The following is a 20,411-nucleotide window of genomic DNA, read 5'->3' as shown; positions in this document are numbered from 1 at the left end:
TGCACGAATTCAAAAACTGGGGTAATCGTGCGGAGTGTCTGAGTGCATGAAACACTCTTAGTGTAATGGAATCACTTTGTGCTATCACCAGTAAACTTTAGAATGTTCATTGTATCCAATTTTCAGGCATATCACTGTTCCACAAAGAAAAACAACTTGAGTGTGCTACTGAAAACTGATCGTTATGTACTAGAGATAAACGGAAAATAACATTTTTCGTAATTTTCCTTCCACTTTCCGAAAAACAATAATCGGTCTCACCACAATTAAGTAAGTATGATTGTTAATCTGCAATTTTCAATACACTAAAGTTTTACTTCACTTTTATCACACTTTCAAATTAGTGTCTCAATTAATCTCAAAAAAGTTCTATATATCTACAACCAGCAACTTCCAAAACAGCGGCCAAACTGTCCCCATAACTTACCGACATCGACATCATGTGGTGCACCATACCTTCCATACCACCGGCATTGTGACTCCCATGGCCGGCGTGGCCGACCATTGGTGGCATCTGAGTGCCTACCACGTGATCGTGCATACTATGATCCATGGTTCCGTGGTGACCGTCATGTACATGGGCATCGGATCCGGCCGACTGGTTCATCATATTGTGACTGTAGTCGTGGTGCTCAGAATGGTCCATGACTGTAGGTTGGGCGATGGTGACTAACGTTGGGTGGTAGTAGTCTGAAACAACAAAAAAAAATCCATCAGCAAAAATAGTATCCACTAAAAATAATCTTTAAAATTAATTTGAAAAAAAGTTTCGTTACAGATATTGACACTCTTGGAATAGATTTTAATTTAGATTTAGATCATTGTTAATTTTTTTGGCTTCTAAATAATTATTAGTTATTGTAAAATGTAACTTCACTTATGACAAGGCGGAACCCGGCAGTATATTTTTTCGGTCAAAAGATGCTTTTTGCAAGTACTCAATTTTTTTTGAACACACGGTTTTTTTACTCTTAGTGGATGTCTTGTTATTTTCTTTAGTTTGCCCACAAATAATTCATGCATTTGCATTTTGACGAAAATATCAATACCTTATTTAAGACACGATGATGTCCCAGAAAGAACATATGACAATCGCACTGGCGACAGTGAACGTACCCTGCCACCATGGGCCACAAATCGATTTTTTTGGTCGAAAATCCAGAACTTATAATCCGTTAGTACTAGACCTTCAGTGTCTTTGGAACAAATTCTCTACAATAAGTGCCCTTCATTTTAGGGAAAACGAAATTAGGGTGGTCCTCTCGATTTTTGAAATAAAAAAATTATCTCCCGAATGAAAAAATATAGGAGAATATGACCTTCCAAAGAAATGTAGAGAAATCAATATTGAGTAACTTTGCTGAAAACATCGAAACCCTATCTTCAACGGTTGTTATTTTACAGCGATTTCCCTTATTCCTTTTAGGGTGGCTCTTATTCAGTTTTTTTAATATAACATCTTTGAAGTTGATTTTTCGTGAATGTCGTCTTCGAACAAAAGTTAGCTCTTTCAAATACGCACATTTCTTCTCAGAGACCAACTCATTAATTGTTATATAAACAGAGTTATTGACGATTTTATGCTCAAAATTGGACATTTTCTAAGCTAAATAACTCCGAAGGTGGCAAAAAGTGGCAATCAATGCTATATATTAAGTACGAATTTAGATGAATACCGCATACCTTCTCTATAACAGAGGTAGTTTATAAGCAAACATTTCACATGAAGAGTCGCTAGGAGACAAACCATGTACCCCTTATTTTGTAGTATTTTTGAAGTACTATCAGATGGTCATAACATTGATTGCCACTTTTTGCCACCTTCGGAGTTATTTAGCTTATAAAATGTCGAATTTTGAGCATAAAATCGTCAATAACTCTGTTTATATAAAAGTTAATGAGTTGGACTTTGAAGAAGAAATGTGCGCATTTGAAAGAGCTAACTTTTGTTCGAAGACAACATTCACGAGAAATCAACTTCAAAGATGTTATATTAAAAAAATTGAATTTTAAGAGTCACCCTAAGCGGAACAAGGGACATTGCTGTAAAATGACAACCGTTGAAGATAGAGTTTCGACGTTTTCAGCAAAGTTACTCAAAATTGATTTCTCTACATTTCTTTGGAAGGTCGTATCCTTCTATCTTTTTTCATTCCGGAGATAATTTTTTTATTTCAAAAATCGAGAGGGTCACCCTAATTTTGTTTTCCCTAAAATGAAGGGCACTTATTGTAGAGAATTTGTTCCAAAGACACTGAAAGTCTAGTACTAACGGTTTATAAGTTCTGGATTTTCGACCAAAAAAATCGATTTGTGGTCCATGGTGCCTGCATGCAAAGCGAGCTCATACACAATCGCAGATGCCACTTAACAATACTATTTAATTTCCCCGCTAGATATCAAGGCCCGGGTTTTTATTACCGTCCGGTGTAAAATTTTTAGTTCATTACCCATCGTACTTTGGTGGGTGACAGAGCTAATAAAGACTGTCGATTTCTGGTCCCTTGGTTAACCTACCGGAAGTCGCGCTAGTGCACTGAGTGCACCTTCAGTGGGCCATTTACGCGACTTCCGGAGGGTTAACAGAGGTATGACGGAAGCGAACTCGTCGTTCAAATTAAACAAATAATTCATTTATTTGGTTTTTGGCGTAAGTGCCAATACTTTATTCAAGACTTTTTGGTGACATCCAACGGGGAAAACAGATCGAAATGGTGAGTGAACCGAGAGCTAATATGTTAGATTCCCCATCCTTATGCTATCGAATTTTTCTGGTATAGTAATGTTATTTGTGTTCATGATTTCAGTATCCTTAGTCACGATTTTCGTAATTTCTTTTCGCGTTTTCGTGACACTTTATTCTTGAGCTGACTTTCGAATTTGACACGTGGAGTAATGTGATTCATGCTCAAGATATCTTTAGTTTTATCATGATATTCGTAATTTCTTTTCGCGATATGTTATTTTTTGGTTACCACCGTATCTTTTTTCTCGGAGTAACGTGACTGAGCTGGATCATAAAAGTTCGACTAATTGGCGATATCTTGTTTTGTGAACTACATCACGCACCCGATTTGTGACTCTACAATGTATTTTTGGTGCTCGTTTTCTATCCGGACATCACACTAAACCTTACCAAATGAATAACCATGTTCGAGGTCCTAATAGTTTTCTTATATCAGCTGCTCTTATTACTAATCACTAGCGGCTGGACATAAATATATGACATTTAATGAAAAATTTGAAATTTTATGAAAAAGTTTTCATGAAATAGAAAATGAAACACTCATGAATAATGTACTAGGAATTATGAATTAGCTTACGAATCCTTGAATATTTCATGGTTTTGTGAACTATTTGACGATCACGAATGGTAAGTCGTGATTATTTCTCTGGCAATTATGAATCCGTTCACGTCCACACGAATAATATTTTATGATTTTGTGAAGTATTTCACGAGCATGGATATTGAATCGTGACTAATATATTAGGAGTCATTAACTAGTTCACGAGGATTGAAAGTATTCGACTTTCGTGAAATAGTTCACGAGAAAATATGTTTTGATTTTGTGCAATAATTCACAACCCCGAAACCCCCTCTTGCAGGTTGATGGGATTGACGGTATTGTAAACATCAAGCAACAATAGATTCAATAGAGTTATCTAAATATAAAGACCTTCGCTCTTTTTAGTTTCTATTTGCACCAAGTTCTACTACTAGAGGTTAATTAGTTCTCATGTTAATAATCCACCAATCATTATGACTACTAAGGGTTTGACTTATATAAGAAGCCCGCTTCAAGATGATTACAATACGCCTCGATAGTGGTGCATCGAGGAGGCCGGGAGGGCTGATGTGAGCCTTTTTTCTGTTCTGCACCTTTCCTCTATTTACCCGCTCACAACCAACAATCAACCAGTAACAAATAGAAAATTTGTGGTTGGCTTTTCAAGTATTAGTAGTGTTTGAAGTACTAATATACATCTTTCATGTGATGATCATAACTTCAGCTGTATCTGTCTAATCTATTACGTCTCTCATATATTGTCTTTTATTTCTTCTTTTCGAGTCCTATACTGCCATTCTACACCCGCCTTCAGCTGGGTCAGCAAAGATGGTGATAGTGACGTCTGATCACACATTCTCAAACGCGGTCTCAAGCGGGAACCTACAAAAATGCCATCGCGCACGCGATTACGAATCGGTCACGTCCGGAAGTCTATCCTTGATTCTAGAAGCCTAGGTCCATGCCTTCAGCTGGACTAATTAAGAAAATACGCTCATACCTATTAGACAACACGTCTCATGGCGACATGACCGGGAACCCTACCTATATAAGGGATCCTACTCTCTGCCAGAATTCTAAAGGCGCACCGAAAATTTAATATCAGACTCACGGTTCGCACGACCATTCAAAAACACTCGCAAATATGTTACAAAATCACGTCAGCGAACAAACGTTAGAGTCCCTCGCGATTTTCCAAGCATCCTACGCCCATGAACTCGCAAACATGATTACACCCCGGTGATAAGGTGAAGCAGCACTCATAAACTTACCAACGCGATTTCAAGCGTCAACCTACAAACTCCCGCGCTCGCGCCATCATGAATCGGGATCGTCTGGAAGTCTCTAACCTCGATACAGTCTAGGTCCATGTTAATTAATAAAAAAAATAAAACTGAAAAATTAAGAAAAAATAACTCCCATATCCACTAGACAAAACGTTCCATGGCGACATGACCGGGAACTCTAGTGATATGGGGTAACTCACTCCCTGGCAGAATCCGCGAATATGTGAATGGACGCAGGGTTTCAAAATCGAATTTATACACGCGAGCACACGCGTCAACATACGAACGCTAGAGTCCTTGGCGATCATCTACGCACACATATGCCCGCGATCGCGCAAACTTGGTAATACTCCGGTAATTATGTGAACATTTTAGTACTTACGAATTTACAAACGCGGTCTCAAACGCGCACCCGCAAGCGCGCGCGATCATGAATTGGCCACGTCCGGAAATCTTTATCCTTCATTCTAGCAACTTAGGTCCATGCATTCAGTTGGACCAATCAAAAAAATAAAGCTCATATCCACTAGACCACACGTTCTACGGCGACATGACTGGGAACTCTAATAATATGGAAGAACCCACTTTCTTCTGGAATCTGAACCGTATACGAAAAATTAAGTATCAGATTCACGGTCCACGCGCGATCATTCTAGAACACACGCGAATATGCGAAAGGCACACGGTTATAAAATAGAATTTATACACGCGAAGTTACATACACGTTAGCACACGCGACATACAAAAGCACACGCGATCGATCACGTTAACATACAAATGTTCGAGCCCTTCGTGATGATACACGCGATCGCGAGTCCCGATGCCCGTACATACCTGAACCGTACAATGAATATCACATTCAGAATTACGGCCCGCTACAATTGGCCTAAAGCAGTGTTTTATTGGGCGCCATTGGCCGTCTCGTCTGCAAATTGTAGTATCATCGCTGTTGTGCTATCTTATGACAAGCGCCATTTAGCACATTTCGAGAAAAACGATTTTTAAAGTTTGAGATTGAACATCTTGAAACTAATAAATGGTATAAACAATCCAAAGAAGACAATTGATGCTTCTATCTATTCTGCATTAATCTCTCAAATATTACAAAGATCAATTGACTATGTTGCGAGTTTTTACTACGAATGTAAACAAAAGTCGCGCTCACGCGTGTCATAGGCGTGTATTGATGACAACATTTGTATGACGTGTCATAATCGTGCATGGAAAATTTTCCATAGAAAAAAATCATCACTTTTTAACTTTTATTCATATCTTTGGGTTCATATGGTCTATAAACATTCGGTGAAATGCATTTTAAAGGAAATGAATCAGGGACTCTAGAAAAAATTGTTATTCTTGATTGCAGTGTTGCCAAATATCTTTTATTTCCAGTTCAAAACTAAAACTGTGTTTTTCTCACAACTCGTATAATTTTCTTTCGAAAATGTTTATGCCATTGTGTTCCTCAGACATTTTCACACATAAAACCGTCTAAAACTTCAATATAACTTGAGCCAATCCCTAGATATAGTGATTTGAAGCAAAAAACTCACAATTTCTCATCATGTTTCTAGCTATATCTAAGTAACCAAGTAGAATTTCTAAATCCTGAAAACGCCACTTTGTAGAGATTTTTCAAACAAGTAATGTGGCATATCTAACTCAGTTTACCCCAAAATGGCGTTTGTCATAAGATAGCACAACAGCGACGGTATGTGATTCTGACGGGGAGCCCTTCCGAGTACCTAGCTCTTCAGCTCCAGTAGGACAATTCTCGAAAAAAAAATTATTCACAACCACGAAAACCAGATCATGTTCAAGATGCAATAAATCATGAATTAGTGCACGTCAAATAGTCGGATCCAAATTATGTTCTTAAATCAATGAATAAAATCACGAGCAGGCATTGTAATTCTCTCTCACTCACGCGAGAAGAAGCTTATCCGAGGTCCAACTTTTCCGAGATAAGATGAGTCGCAAAATTCTCCGTCTCCACAAATAGCGTGAGAATGATTTTCCGGATAAAATTTATTTGACTTTTTCCTTCTCACCGGAGAAGGTGATAAAATTTTAATTTCGTGGAAATCAATAAAAACTTAAAAAAATACACTTAATTACAAAGAAAAGCGGCAAAGAAATATGATAGACTTGTTTTTTCGTGTTTTGGAATAACGACAGGAAAGCAGCGAGCGAATGAAGAATACCGTGACAAACTCATTCTCTCATTCTCCGGCTGTTTTATTTATCCGGAGAAATAACACGTTGTATTTATCCGGAGAAGTTGTGTGAGTGCCAATAACTTTTCGTGTGAAAATGTGAGTTTTTATTGTCGCAGTAGCAAACTATCCGGGCGCATTTACTCATATGAGCGATAAATGCAATGCCTGATCACGAGTCAAGTTTTGGTTATATGAATAATGATCATAAAGTTGTGAACTAGTTCTCGTTCAGAAAATAGATTTAGTAATGACATGACGGAAACCGTGACTAAAGTTCGCAAAACAAAAACAAATATCTTCACTACTACTGTTACTGAAGGGAACTTGAACGTAATTATAAAGCACGTTATTTCTGTTCATGGTCCTGTTTTCGTAACGTAAAAGCATGATTATTCCAGAATTTATGGCCTTTATTCACGATTTTGGAAGCATTTTTTTCCCACGTGCAACTTTTGTTTTAGACAATTTTTGTTCCCAAAAACAAGAAAGGCTACTAACGCGGACTATTTCCTTTCGTTTGAGCACTAACGGGTAAAAAAAAGATTGAATTTGGTAAAATTGAGAAGGAATTCAATTTCAGGTATTAAAGTAAAGAGTGTAAATTTATTTCTCTCCAAGAGAATTGCTCTCCGGACTCCCTAGAAATGGGTGGCATGTTTCTTTTCTCTCGGGTGCTGTCAGTTCAATCGAAGATGGCCTCGAAACAGCAAGCACTCCGCGGGCGTGTTGTACGGTTTTACGAAACGCATGGTCACCGCGGAAAAAAGTTTACTGTAGACCACTACTTTCGAGACAAAAAAGTGCCCGTGAGCACAGTTTACCGGATTCTGGCATCCCTGAGCGTGGAGCGGAAGGCCGAAACGAGTTTGTGTGACGCCGGTCAAAAATATCACTGCTCTTATATTATGATTCACCGAACCCTTACAATGGAGGGCATCATCTGTCGGGAGAAGACGCGGTCCCGCGAGTACACGGACGAGCGACGACGACGAACGACCGTGGGACGAAGAACTGCCGTGGGACGTCGTTCGCGCTGGACGACGAAAGTTACTTTCCGCTCTCGAAGACCTACATTCCAGGAAATGACAGCTACTATTCCAGGGACAAGTCAGCCACATTCCCCGAAGTAAAATATAAGTTTAGGCATAAATTTAAAAAAAGTTATGCTGTACATCGCTATATCGGACAGAGTGATTTCAAAACCGTGGGTCAAGCCGAGCGGTCTGACCATCAATCAACAAGTTTACCAGGAGGAGTGTCTTGAGAAAATTCTTCAGCCGTTCTTAATCTTAATCTAGAGCAGAAAAGGATACCATACGTGCCGAAAGAAAAAATTATTTTCAATTGGATGAAAACCATAATTTTATAATCAGAGACCTGCTCCTGAACACTCTTAGTAAGCATTTCAAAAACAAATATCCAACGGGAATGTAAGGATAACAAGTAAAAATTTGTTTCGCATAATTCACCCCCTACATTGGTCTAATTTACCCCTGGGGTGAATTCACCCCCGGTGGAAAACCACTGCGCTAAAAGATCTATAGACACAACATTAATTAAAAAAGCGACCACATTGTAAACGGGCATTAATTGTAGTTCCACTGAGGGGATCAACTTCAGTTTCCTGATATTAGAAAACGGCACAATGACCAATTTCGCAGGTATCATGCTGAGGTCTTCTTCGGAATACCTGGTCATAGTAAAGTTCAAAGTTACTTGAATTCGATCACTCGATGGGTGTTCATATTTACCCCTCTCAATTAGGGTTCTGTCTCGGGAATGTATAGCATAGGAATAAAGGACATTAGACTCTCTTTATTTCTATTTGAATTATTACGGCGTAACTCTAAAACTTTCCACTGATTTTCCCGACCATATCGAAAGACGATGGTTGGGCTAGTATATCATGCAAATAGTTGAGGGGTACACGTTAAAGCGACCGAGCTATTAAGAGAAGAGAGAGAGAGAGAGAGAGAGAGAGAGAGAGAGAGAGAGTAAACAGAGGATTCTCATTGTTGTATAATCTCTGCATAACTGACAATGTCGAGCTAGCTAGAATATTGAGCCTAGCTATTGGCGATTCTACGTTGAAACCGCTCGCAGATAGCGCTGGAAGGAAAGTGTTGCTGATTTTATTCTGTTCTGTCATAGTGCATATATTTTCTGTAAACATTGGTAAAAAATGACTTTTAAACACCAAATTACCGATCAATTTGTTGATAATTGTTTATGAAAATGGAGGAAAATCATCATTTTATCAGATGATGAGTAAACATCTTGCGAAAAGAGTGTAAAACATAGTGGTTTCTAATATTATTCGCAGAGCTATATGCGCGCTGTTTCGAAATGTAATTTGTTGAGCACCGTAGCCGCCGCAACAGCATTTCCCGTTCGTCCTAAGTTAAGCTAAACCTTCATGAGATGGTGTAAATTCATGAAACTTTCCAGATCACGCGAGGAAAGAGTATATCCGGCTAATAGGAAAGTGTCAGCTTTGTATCATGCACAGCCGATCCTTCTCTCCGATAGTCTTCACTGAATCTCCTACGTAGTTCAAAATATAAAGGAGTTTGACATTGGTGCTGATTGGGTCTCGGTTTCGAGTTGGAACTTTATTTATGGAACGATTTTTTATAAACACAATAATACCCCGATTACATTTCGAAGAAATGTATGAGTCAAATAGTTGCAAATGGCTGTACTTTCAGAATAATTGCAAATAAAACTAAATTTCTTACTCGTTTCATTCATATTTTGGCAGTGGTTAGGTTTTTCTGAGAAGATAATGAAGATTTTGTTGTAAGCTACGACTCACTTACGGGTGAAAAAAAGCAAATTGTATCACTTTGCCAGTTCATGAGCTGAATCATAGGTGTCGCATGACTAATTTTGGTTTTGCCGCAAATCGCCAATCATAACAGGAATGTTTATACAATTCCCTGAGACAAACCATACTGTGTACGACGGATTTTTGTTGATTACCTTCAATCCCGGCGATCCAGTTAGTACGTTATGGGCAAGACGGATACAGGTGTACATTTTTTTCTGTGTGTGAGTGCGGTTGTCATTTTTCTTTGATGAAGCCGAAAAACAAGAGGATATGAAGAAGAAGAAAAGCACAAACAAGTGACGTAGTGGGCCTTTCTGTTGCCATAAGTTTTATTTCGGTTCGGTCATAATTAATTTAATCGGGTTTTTTTTAGGTAAAAAGTGTCCATAAGTGTTCTAATCGGTAGATCCGAGGTGAAGCTCGACCTTTTCTCACTTTTCATCGTGCGCCAAAGAATCAGGATGCTCATTCGGATGTTCAAGGGCCCCGGCCGCCATGCTTAATTTTGCAAGTATAATACTAATACACTCAAAAGTGTCAAATGTTCCCACCTTTCTCTCCATCTTGCGGTAAGGGCACCACGCAACAGTATTAAATATTAGTAATAAGCGTACAGGAGAGCAGTACACTGATATTTAGGATAATGGCTCACAAAACTATGCAGAAATTTAAAAGACGAAGCGAAATTGTCAGATAGCTACCCAAGTAGCACGCTTTGTTACTGTACAGTATCTGTAACTCTCTTGGTAACAACTATGTTATGGAAAAAGCGTACTTTGTTTGTATGTTGTGCAACATGTTCCTAATTGCAGCAAAATAATGAAAACAATAGCTGTGCCATTTGTTGAGCACTGGGTAGTTGGACAGCTTTGTTTTAGGGTGGAATGGCAAACAAAGAGGCATTTGCAACTTGTTAGACTGTTTGTGCAAGTTAACAAAGTTTCTGTTTAGTTTCACAACTGTTATTGATGTTTGCATACTTAACACTATTGGCCAGCTCTATAGTTACATAGTTGCACAATCAGTTTAAAAACCCGTGGAAATTCTTTTCAAATATATCCAACAATAAAAAATATTGTTTAGCAGTTGTGCAACATTTAAAACTTTCAACAAGTTGCAATTGCTACTTGGGTATTGACGGGATATCGTCATAGGGGAATATAAAACTATTTCACGGTTCATAGTAGTGCCAAGAATGTGATCTGTCCGTATTAAAGAATTTCCGCGAACATGGTAACTAGACACGATCGGCAAAACTTTCTGCAGCAATGTTGGAAAGAAATGATGCGGAATTATCAGTTTTGATATCAATATACACCACATCGATTTGCCATCCGGAGTCCATTTACGCACGTAGTTCTAATTAAATTGCACATGTTTAGAAGATTTGGCTTGAAAAAAACCACGTGGTACACTATCTGTGTAATTAACGCAGCAGACGAACAGCGTAACGTCACGATTATTTATAAAAGATTTTAGCAGACAAAATTTGTCTCCATATAACTTTTGAAAAGGGCTAATAAGATTTGTAAACAAACTTTTGTTTCACTGATTTTTCTAAATTAGCTATCATTTCAACGCAGAAAGCATTTCGAATTGCTGCTACGAAGGGTAAAATTGTATATTAATGTGTATTTTTCATGAAATTCCACTTTGCAGCGGAATAAGGAGCGAAACAAGTTTGTTTACAAATATCTCTTTAGCCCTTTTGAAGAATTAATATTTAATATACACTTACTTGAGTTAGGCTGAGTAATCAGCAAATCCGGAAACTGATAAGTGTCTGAACAAAGTGACGTTCGTTTTCAGCGAAACATTTTCCGAGTCTCAGGAAACCATTTTAGCTTTATCTGAAATCTTAACGAATATGTAATAAGTTTTGCTGCATGTTCAACTGTTCAAATCTTGGTACAAGAGGCAAAAAACACAAAGATTCGTCAGAAAAAAAATAGTGTACAGAGAAGCAATTCCTTGAAAATATAAATCATTACATTTGTTGCCTTTTTCAGAGCTGGACAATGCGAGCTCTTTCAGCGTCTATTAAACTAACTTTACTGAACCGAGAGATTGAACAGCTTTGCCAACGGATTACAAAGAGCGACTGCATAACTATTTGGCACTGGCGCTAGAATACGACCAGGGCCGACAGCTTCAATTTCTGCATGGCAGCGAAGACTACATATTAAGAAGACTGATACCTCTTTCCTTCCCCCATACAAACGAGAAGCGACAGAGGTTACAGCGCCTCTATTGGAGGAAGGTAGGAAGCTTAATGTAAAAGTGTATATGTGTGTGTGCATCACTATGGGAAGTGCCACAAACCTTTACCCGCAAGTGGCGTGGCTTTTACTGTCTCCAGATTCTGGACAGAGTTGCCAGTCTTCTTGATATGCAGTCTTTGATGGCAGTCACTGCCTTGTCTTTTGTTACATGTGGGATACCGAAACCAAACATATCACGGGGCATCCCCACACCACACGTTACTCCCTCTATCTGGATTATGGTGATGGAACATGCCTACCTGTATATAGTGTAGTGTAAAGGTATTGCACTTCTCGTTTTCATAGCAGGCTGCTAACTCTATAAAACATGAAGTATGATAGGCCAGTTTCTACCAAAAAAGTGCAAGGCTCCAACGAAAGTTCTTTTTAGCACGCTGCACATGATGTTTGTTGAGAAAATAATTGTAGTGACGATACTGGCTGCATTTTTTCGTAGATATATTCCAACAACTAACACAATGCAAAAAAAATCCTGAACAAAACTAATTGAAACCATTACAGTCGTGATTCGCTGGTTGGACATTTTTTAACTGGACCGCTTTTTAGTTGGACCTCCGCTAGCTGGACCATTGTCCAACTAAAAAGCATCTGAACGCCAAAATCTCATGTCAAATTTACTTTGACAATCAATCTGACAATATTTAGAGATGTGAATAGATGCATTTACACTGCCAACATCTCCTTTGGGTCATTCGTTATCGAGCACTCAGTCGAGATAGAAGTCTTTTGTCATCGGTCCGTACACTCTATAGCGACAAATAGTGTTAATCCGCGTTCAAGGTTATTTGCACACTCTACGCCTAGTTGAGGTTTCAGTATTTTTTCCCTTCTTTTGTGTTTCTGTTTCTGATACCGTTAGCCGGTCAGTGAAGTGAAAGAGTGTTCTTCTAGTAAGCCGTCTGGATACCGTTACGTACACAAGCTAAGTATTAGTTTTCGTTTCCCCTTCTTGGTTGTCTTAATAACGTGCACTGGGCAATAGGCCCGTGCAAAAATGACTTCCCCTGACGGCGGTTCATCTCAAGGTGAGATGGACGTCGAAATAAAATCGGCTCCCCGGCTCAAGGTATATCCGAGCACGGCCATAGGGCCATTTGTGATCTTCTTTCGGACCAAAGAAAAAAAGTGTTTGAATCTGTTGCAGATTTCTCGAGTTCTGACGGATCGGTATTCGGCCGTGACAGAAATATCGAAAATTCGCCCTGATAAGCTTCGGGTGGTGGTTAACAGTTCAACTCAGGCAAACGATATTGCTGGCTACGAGCCCTTTACGAGGGAGTACAGGGTGTATATTCCAGCTAGCAGGGTTGAAGTCAGTGGGGTCGTTTCCGATTCGAGTCTGAATTGCGAGGACCTGCTAAAATATGGGACTGGCTGTTTCAAAGACCCCATGCTTAAGCCAGTGAAGATACTGGAATGCAAACGTTTGCATTCAGCATCAGTCGCAGCTGACGGCAAGAAAATATACGTCAACTCAGACTCTTATCGGGTGACCTTCGCCGGCTCTGCCCTGCCCAATTACCTCCTCTTTGACAAGGTTCGTCTACCTGTTCGCCTCTTTGTGCCGCGGGTCATGAACTGTACTAATTGCAAACAATTGGGACACACAGCCTCCCATTGTAGCAATAAAGCCCGCTGTGGGAAATGCGGTGGGAATCATGCGGATGATTCCTGTGGTAGAGATGTCGAAAAGTGTCTCTACTGTGGGGGAAACCCACATGATCTCCCTTCATGTCCCGCGTACAAACAGCGCGAGGAAAATCTTAAGCGTTCCCTTCAGGGACGCTCTAAGCGATCTTTTGCAGAAATGCTTAAGATAGCTACGCCACCTGTCTCTATGAACATCTATACCAACTTGTCTACTGACGAAGGCGACTGTGATGAACCCCAGGAGGGAACATCTTCTGCTGTGCCTAGAAGTAGTAGAAAAAGGAAGAACATTTCCTCTTCCAAGCTTCGTCGTAAAGGCCAGAAGGTGTCTCTTCATGGTCCCCCTAAAATAACTACTCAAGGAAGTACTGGTGCAAAACCGAAGCAAGTCGCTCCCGGTCTCAGTAACCTGAGCTCAGAAAAGGAGTTCCCAGCACTTCCAGGAACATCAAAATGTGTTCCCATATCTCAGCCAGAGAAAGAAAACAGTGCTGGCTTAATAAATTTCTCTGACATTGTGGACCGTATTCTTACAGCGTTAAACATTTCTGACCCCCTTAAAAGTATCTTGATAAGCTTTCTCCCCGCAGTAAAAACATTCTTGATGCAGTTCACTGCGAAATGGCCCCTCCTTTCAGCGATTGTATCCTTCGATGGCTAATTCATCGAACGAGGTCAAGGATTTAATCACTGTTCTACAGTGGAATTGCAGAAGCATTATCCCGAAAATCGATTCGTTTAAAATCTTACTAAATAATTTGAAATGCGATGCATTTGCCCTATGCGAGACATGGCTCACTTCAGAAATAACCCTACACTTTCACGATTTTAATATTATTCGCTTGGATCGAGAAGACTCTTACGGAGGAGTACTTTTGGGGATCAAAAAGTGCTATTCTTTCAATCGGATCTACCTCCCCTCGACACCAGGCATTGAAGTTGTCGCTTGCCAAACCAGAATTAAAGGCAAAGACCTTTGCATTGCTTCCACCTACATCCCCCCTAGAGCCTCAGTTAGCCACCGACGGCTTTGCGATATTGCGGAACTCCTCCCCGCACCGAGGCTAGTTTTAGGTGACTTCAACTCCCACGGCACGGCATGGGGTTGCCTTCATGACGATAATCGATCTACCCTACTCCATGAGCTTTGCGGCAACTTCAATATGACCATTTTGAATACGGGTGAAATGACACGGATTCCTGCCCCTCCAGCGCGTCCGAGCGCCTTAGACCTGTCCCTCTGCTCGACATCGCTGCGGTTAGATTGCATGTGGAAGGTAGTCTCTGATCCCCACGGCAGCGACCATCTGCCAATCGTAATTAATATTGCTAACGGTTCAGGGCCACCGAATACAATCAATGTTTCGTATGACCTCACACGAAATATTGATTGGAAGAGCTACGCGTCCGCGATATCCGAAAAAGTAGAATCGACACAAGAGCTTCCTCCGGAGGAAGAGTACGGGTTCCTGGCTGGCTTGATTCTCGATACCGCGATTCAAGCTCAGACTAAACGCGTACCAGACGCGAATTCACGTGGGCGTCCTCCCAATCCATGGTGGGACAAAGAGTGCTCAGACGTGTACGCGGAGAAGGCCGCTGCGTATAAGACCTTCCGGGACGCGATGGCGGAAACGCGCATGAAGAGTTTGATAAAAGCCAAAAAACGTAGCTACTGGCGCCGGTTCGTCGTCGGACTAACGAGAGAAACATCGATGAGCACTCTTTGGAGTACGGCCCGGCGCTTACGAAACCGAAACAGTACTAATGAGAGCGTGGAATATTCAAACCGTTGGATATTCGACTTTGCCAAGAAGGTTTGTCCGGATTCCGCCCCGGCACAGAAGATCTACCGCGCCGCGTCCCCTCACAATAACGCGAACGAAACACCGTTTTCGATGGTGGAGTTCTCACTTGCTCTCTTATCATGTAACAATAAAGCTCCAGGGCCAGACAGAATCAAATTTAACTTGTTAAAGAATCTGCCAGACTCTGCCAAGAGACGCTTGTTGAATTTATTTAATAAGTTTCTTGAGGGTAATATTGTCCCTCATGACTGGAGGCAAGTGAAGGTCATCGCCATTCAAAAACCAGGAAAACCAGCCTCCGACCACAACTCGTATCGACCGATTGCGATGCTGTCGTGTATCCGAAAGTTGTTCGAGAAAATGATCTTGTTTCGCCTCGATGATTGGGTTGAAGCAAATGGCTTACTGTCAGATACACAATTTGGTTTCCGCAAAGGCAAAGGGACGAACGATTGTCTTGCGTTGCTCTCAACAGAAATTCAAATGGCTTATGCTAGCAAAGAGCAGATGGCATCAGTTTTCCTAGATATAAAGGGGGCTTTTGATTCAGTTTCTATCAAAATTCTTTCTGAGAAGCTGCACCAGCATGGTCTTTCACCGACTCTAAACAACTTTTTGCTAAACCTGTTGTCTGAAAAACATATGCATTTTTCGCATGGTGATTTATCGACATCACGAATTAGCTACATGGGTCTTCCCCAGGGCTCATGTCTAAGCCCCCTTCTCTATAACTTTTACGTGAATGACATTCACGAATGTCTTGTCAATTCCTGCACGCTAAGGCAGCTTGCAGATGACGGTGTGGTCTCTATTACAGGTCCCAAAGCCGTCGATCTGCAAGGACCATTGCAAGATACCTTGGACAATTTGTCTGCTTGGGCCCTCCAGCTAGGTATCGAGTTCTCCACGGAGAAAACTGAGCTAGTCGTATTTTCAAGGAAGCGTGAACCAGCGCAACTACAGCTTCAATTAATGGGTCAAACTATTGCTCAGGTTTCAACTTTCAAATATCTCGGGGTCTGGTTCGACTCTAAAGGTACCTGGGGATGTCACATTAGGTATCTGAAACAGAAGTGCCAACAAAGGATCAATTTTCTCCGTACAATAACCGGAAAATGGTGGGGTGCTCACCCAGGAGACCTGATCAGGCTGTACCAAACAACAATATTGTCGGTGATGGAGTACGGGAGTTTCTGTTTCCGCTCCGCTGCGAACATACATTTCATCAAACTAGAGCGAATCCAATATTGTTGTTTGCGTATTGCTTTGGGTTGCATGCACTCGACACATACGATGAGTTTAGAAGTGCTGGCGGGCGTCCTTCCGCTGAAAAATCGATTTTGGGAACTCTCATATCGATTGCTCATCCGATGCGATATCTTGAACCCGTTAGTAATTGCAAATTTCGAAAGGCTTGTCGAGCTCAATTCTCAAACCCGATTTATGTCCTTGTACTTCGATTACATGGCACAAAATATCAATCCTTCTTCATACTATCCCAACCGTGTCAATCTTTTTCATGCTTCTGATTCAACTGTTTTCTTCGACACATCCATGAAAGACGAGATTCGTGGAATCCCGGATCACATACGTCCGCAAGTGATCCCAAGCATCTTTCATAGTAAATTTCGAGAAGTCGACTGCAACAAGGTTTTACACCGACGGATCAAGCCTCGACGGCTCCACTGGCTTCGGTATATTCAATCAAAACCTCACCGCCTCATTCAAACTCAATGATCCTGCTTCAGTTTACGTCGCAGAACTTGCTGCTATTCAGTATACCCTTGGGATCATTGATACTTTGCCCACCGATCATTACTTTATTGTCTCGGATAGCCTCAGCTCAATCGAGGATCTCCGTTCAATGAAACCTAGAAAGCACATTCCATATTTTCTGGGGAAAATCTGGGAGCGCCTGCGTGCTTTGTCTGTAAGATCGTACAAGATTACCTTAGTTTGGGTTCCCTCGCATTGCTCCATTCCAGGTAATGAAGAAGCGGACTCTTTAGCTAAGGCGGGCGCTTTACAAGGTGACATATATGAAAGACCAATTAGCTTCAGCGAATTTTTCAGTATCACTCATCAGAGAACCCTCGAAAGTTGGCAAACTTCATGGAGCAATGGTGAACTGGGAAGGTGGCTACATTCGATAATCCCTAAGGTATCGACGAAACCTTGGTTCAGAGGGATGGATGTGGGTCGGGATTTCATTCGCGTGATGTCTCGGCTCATGTCCAATCACTACACGCTGGACGCACATCTCCGGCGTATTGGGCTCGTGGATAGCGGTATCTGCGCTTGTGGCGACGGTTATCACGAAATCGAACATGTTGTCTGGGCATGCGCCGAGTACTGTTCTGCCAGATCTCAACTATTCGATTCCCTTCGGGCCCGAGGAAGATCACCCAATGTCCCGGTTCGAGATGTACTAGCAAGCCGCGATATTCTCTACATGTCCCTTATATACTAGGGTGGGGCATTGTTATATGGAAAAACGTAATCATGGCCGCATCAACCGAGCACAGCACTTTTTTGATACCTTTTGAGGTACCAAACAACTGTGCAAAATTTGGGGTCGATTGGTGTTGACCCGGCGTGGCGCATTGCATTTGAAATTTGTATGGAGATTAGTATGGGAAAACCTACATTTTTGCATTTTTAATTCTACAGACTACAATTCTTCTTGTAGTATGTCAACAAATAGATAGAAGTATAGTACAGGATATGCTGAACAACTTTGCCGAAGGATGTATGTACATTCTAACGTCTCTAAGCCAAGTTATAGCTGTTCAAAGTTCGATACATCGAATTAAATGTCAAAAATCATTTTTATTGCCAACACTGCGGGTGTACCAATGGTATTTCATATAGCATTCCAAAATAACATTATACATTTTAGATTTACCACATTGGTATGTTTGGATGAATTATTCAAAAGCCTTAGCTCAATTTCATGAGCGTAGGTAGTTGAGCAATAGGGCGTAGTGAGGGGTGAGGGGGGGGGGGGGCTTTAATATGTAGAAATTCGAATTGAAATGTTGTCGAGTTGGAATGTTCAGACGAATTATTTCAAAACATTTACACAATATCCTATGCATAATAGTAACGTTGAAATAAAACATACTGTATCCTTTTGCCTTGACTTTTATCAATAGAAGTTATGTTACAGACTGAATCAAATGATATCGAGTTGATATGTCAGAGGATTGCATTGATTATATTTCAGTTTAATACGCACTATGATTTGATAGGATGCTCATTTCGATGCTGCTCGATCACCTGAAGCAAAAATTGATGTAGGGATCTGGTAGATTTCATGTTGAAATCCAGAAATTAGCTTCACGCCTCGTGATCGAACAGCATAGAAATGAGCATGCTATCAAATCATGCGTATTATACCGAAATATAATCCTCTGACATATCAACTCGATATCATTTGATTCAGTCTGTAACATAACTTCTATTGATAAAAGTCAAGGTAAATGGATACAGTATGTTTTATTTTATCGTTTCTATTATGCGTAGGACAATGTGTAAATGTTTTGAAATAATTCATCTGAACATTCCAACTCGACAACACTTCAGTCCGAACTTCTACATATAAAAGCCCCCCCCCCCCATCACCCCTCATTACGCCCTATTGCTCAACTACCTCATGAAATTGAGCTAAGGCTTTTGAATACTTCATCCAAACATACCAATGTGATAAATCTAAAATAAATAATGTTATTTTGGAATTCTATATGAAATTCCATTGGTACACCCGCAGTGTTGGCAATAAAAATGATTTTTGGCATTTAATTCGATGTATTGAACTTTGAACAGCTATAACTTGGCTTAGAGACATTCTAACACCATACATCCTTCGGAAAAGTTGTTCAGCATATCCTGGACTACACTTCTATCTATTTGTTGGTATACTATAGGAAAAATTGTAGTCTCTAGAATTAAAAATGCAAAAATGTAGGTTTTCCCATACTAATCTCCATACAAATTTCAAACGCAATGCGCTACGCCGGGTCAACACCAATCGACCCCAAATTTTGCACAGCTGTTTGGGACCCCAAAAGGAGCCAAAAAAGTGCTGTGCTGAAAAAACGATCATTTTGCCCCACCCTATTATATACACGTTCCTCAAAACCATCAATATCCAAATTTAAATGCCCCTATCTTTTCTCTTATCATTCCCAGAAGTGCCCTCTTCCGACTACCGTACCCCAACGATGGTTTGATACGACTCCAAGACGAGACAAAACATCTGTCGAATGAACCAACAACACGAGATCTACAGTACAACATCACACGCGCAGCGCGGTGTGTTTCCGATCCGTATCTGAGCCGTACTACGAAATCGTCTGGAGGAACCCCTGCCGGCTCGAGGAAAACCGCCCGGCGTCCCAATACTTGATACATCCGTTCGAATCTGTAATCCTGGCCGTTGATTCCTGATGCCGGAAACTGAAAGTTTATATCCCCCCCCCCCCGTTCAGCCTTGTCCACCCTCTCTCCCATGTCTCTGATACACAGATGTATGACTTCACCCCTTCTCCCCTTGAATATCTTCCCAAAACTTATGTGCCCCCCTATCTTCTAGTTTTAGTTGATCAATATTTAATCTTGTTAAGAAATGCACAACAGTACCACTACTTTAAAATAGCCCTAATTAATTCCCCTTAATCTTGAACCACTCTCTCTAGTTATTTCTAGTTAATAAGCTTGTAAAATGTTTCGCTTAGTTAATAATTAATTTCTCCTACAAACTCCCTTCTAAAAATCATAAAGTGAATTACAATACAGAGAACACACAAAATGACCCGTCCCCCAAATCTTACGAATATTATATTATACCCTCTTTTATATGTATAAGTTAGCTGTAAAGTTTTTTTTTTAGTTTCATTATATAAAACAAAATAATATTGAAATGTGTAACCCCCTAGTTTTAAGAAATTCAAAATGTAAAACAATGAAAAAAATGGCACCTTTAAGCTAACGCATACGTGCCTTATCAAATAAACAAATTGAAAAAAAAACTCCTTTGGAGAATTTTTG

General features: G+C 40.4%; 1 protein-coding gene across 6 annotated transcripts in view; it reads right to left on the bottom strand.

The window, feature by feature from the left end:
• Positions 1-20,411, bottom strand: part of LOC131684969 (high affinity copper uptake protein 1) — a 146,588-nt gene that overhangs the window by 34,564 nt on the left and 91,613 nt on the right. For 3 of the 6 annotated variants that reach the window (XM_058968269.1, XM_058968274.1, XM_058968272.1), the window contains exons 2-3: positions 11,361-11,472; positions 428-690 (exon numbers count right to left, since the gene is read on the bottom strand). In XM_058968269.1, coding sequence (XP_058824252.1) covers positions 428-646 — 219 coding nt within the window. In that variant the 5' untranslated portion in view covers positions 647-690; positions 11,361-11,472. The remainder of the gene's footprint in view (positions 1-427; positions 691-11,360; positions 11,473-20,411) is intronic. The other 3 variants (XM_058968273.1, XM_058968270.1, XM_058968271.1) reach the window with 1 other exon arrangement.

The sequence above is a fragment of the Topomyia yanbarensis genome, chromosome 2, assembly GCF_030247195.1.
Source record: "Topomyia yanbarensis strain Yona2022 chromosome 2, ASM3024719v1, whole genome shotgun sequence".
NCBI lineage: Eukaryota > Metazoa > Arthropoda > Insecta > Diptera > Culicidae > Topomyia > Topomyia yanbarensis.
The sequence above is the reverse complement of the archived record's forward strand: the minus strand, read 5'-3'. Positions and strand labels throughout refer to the sequence as shown.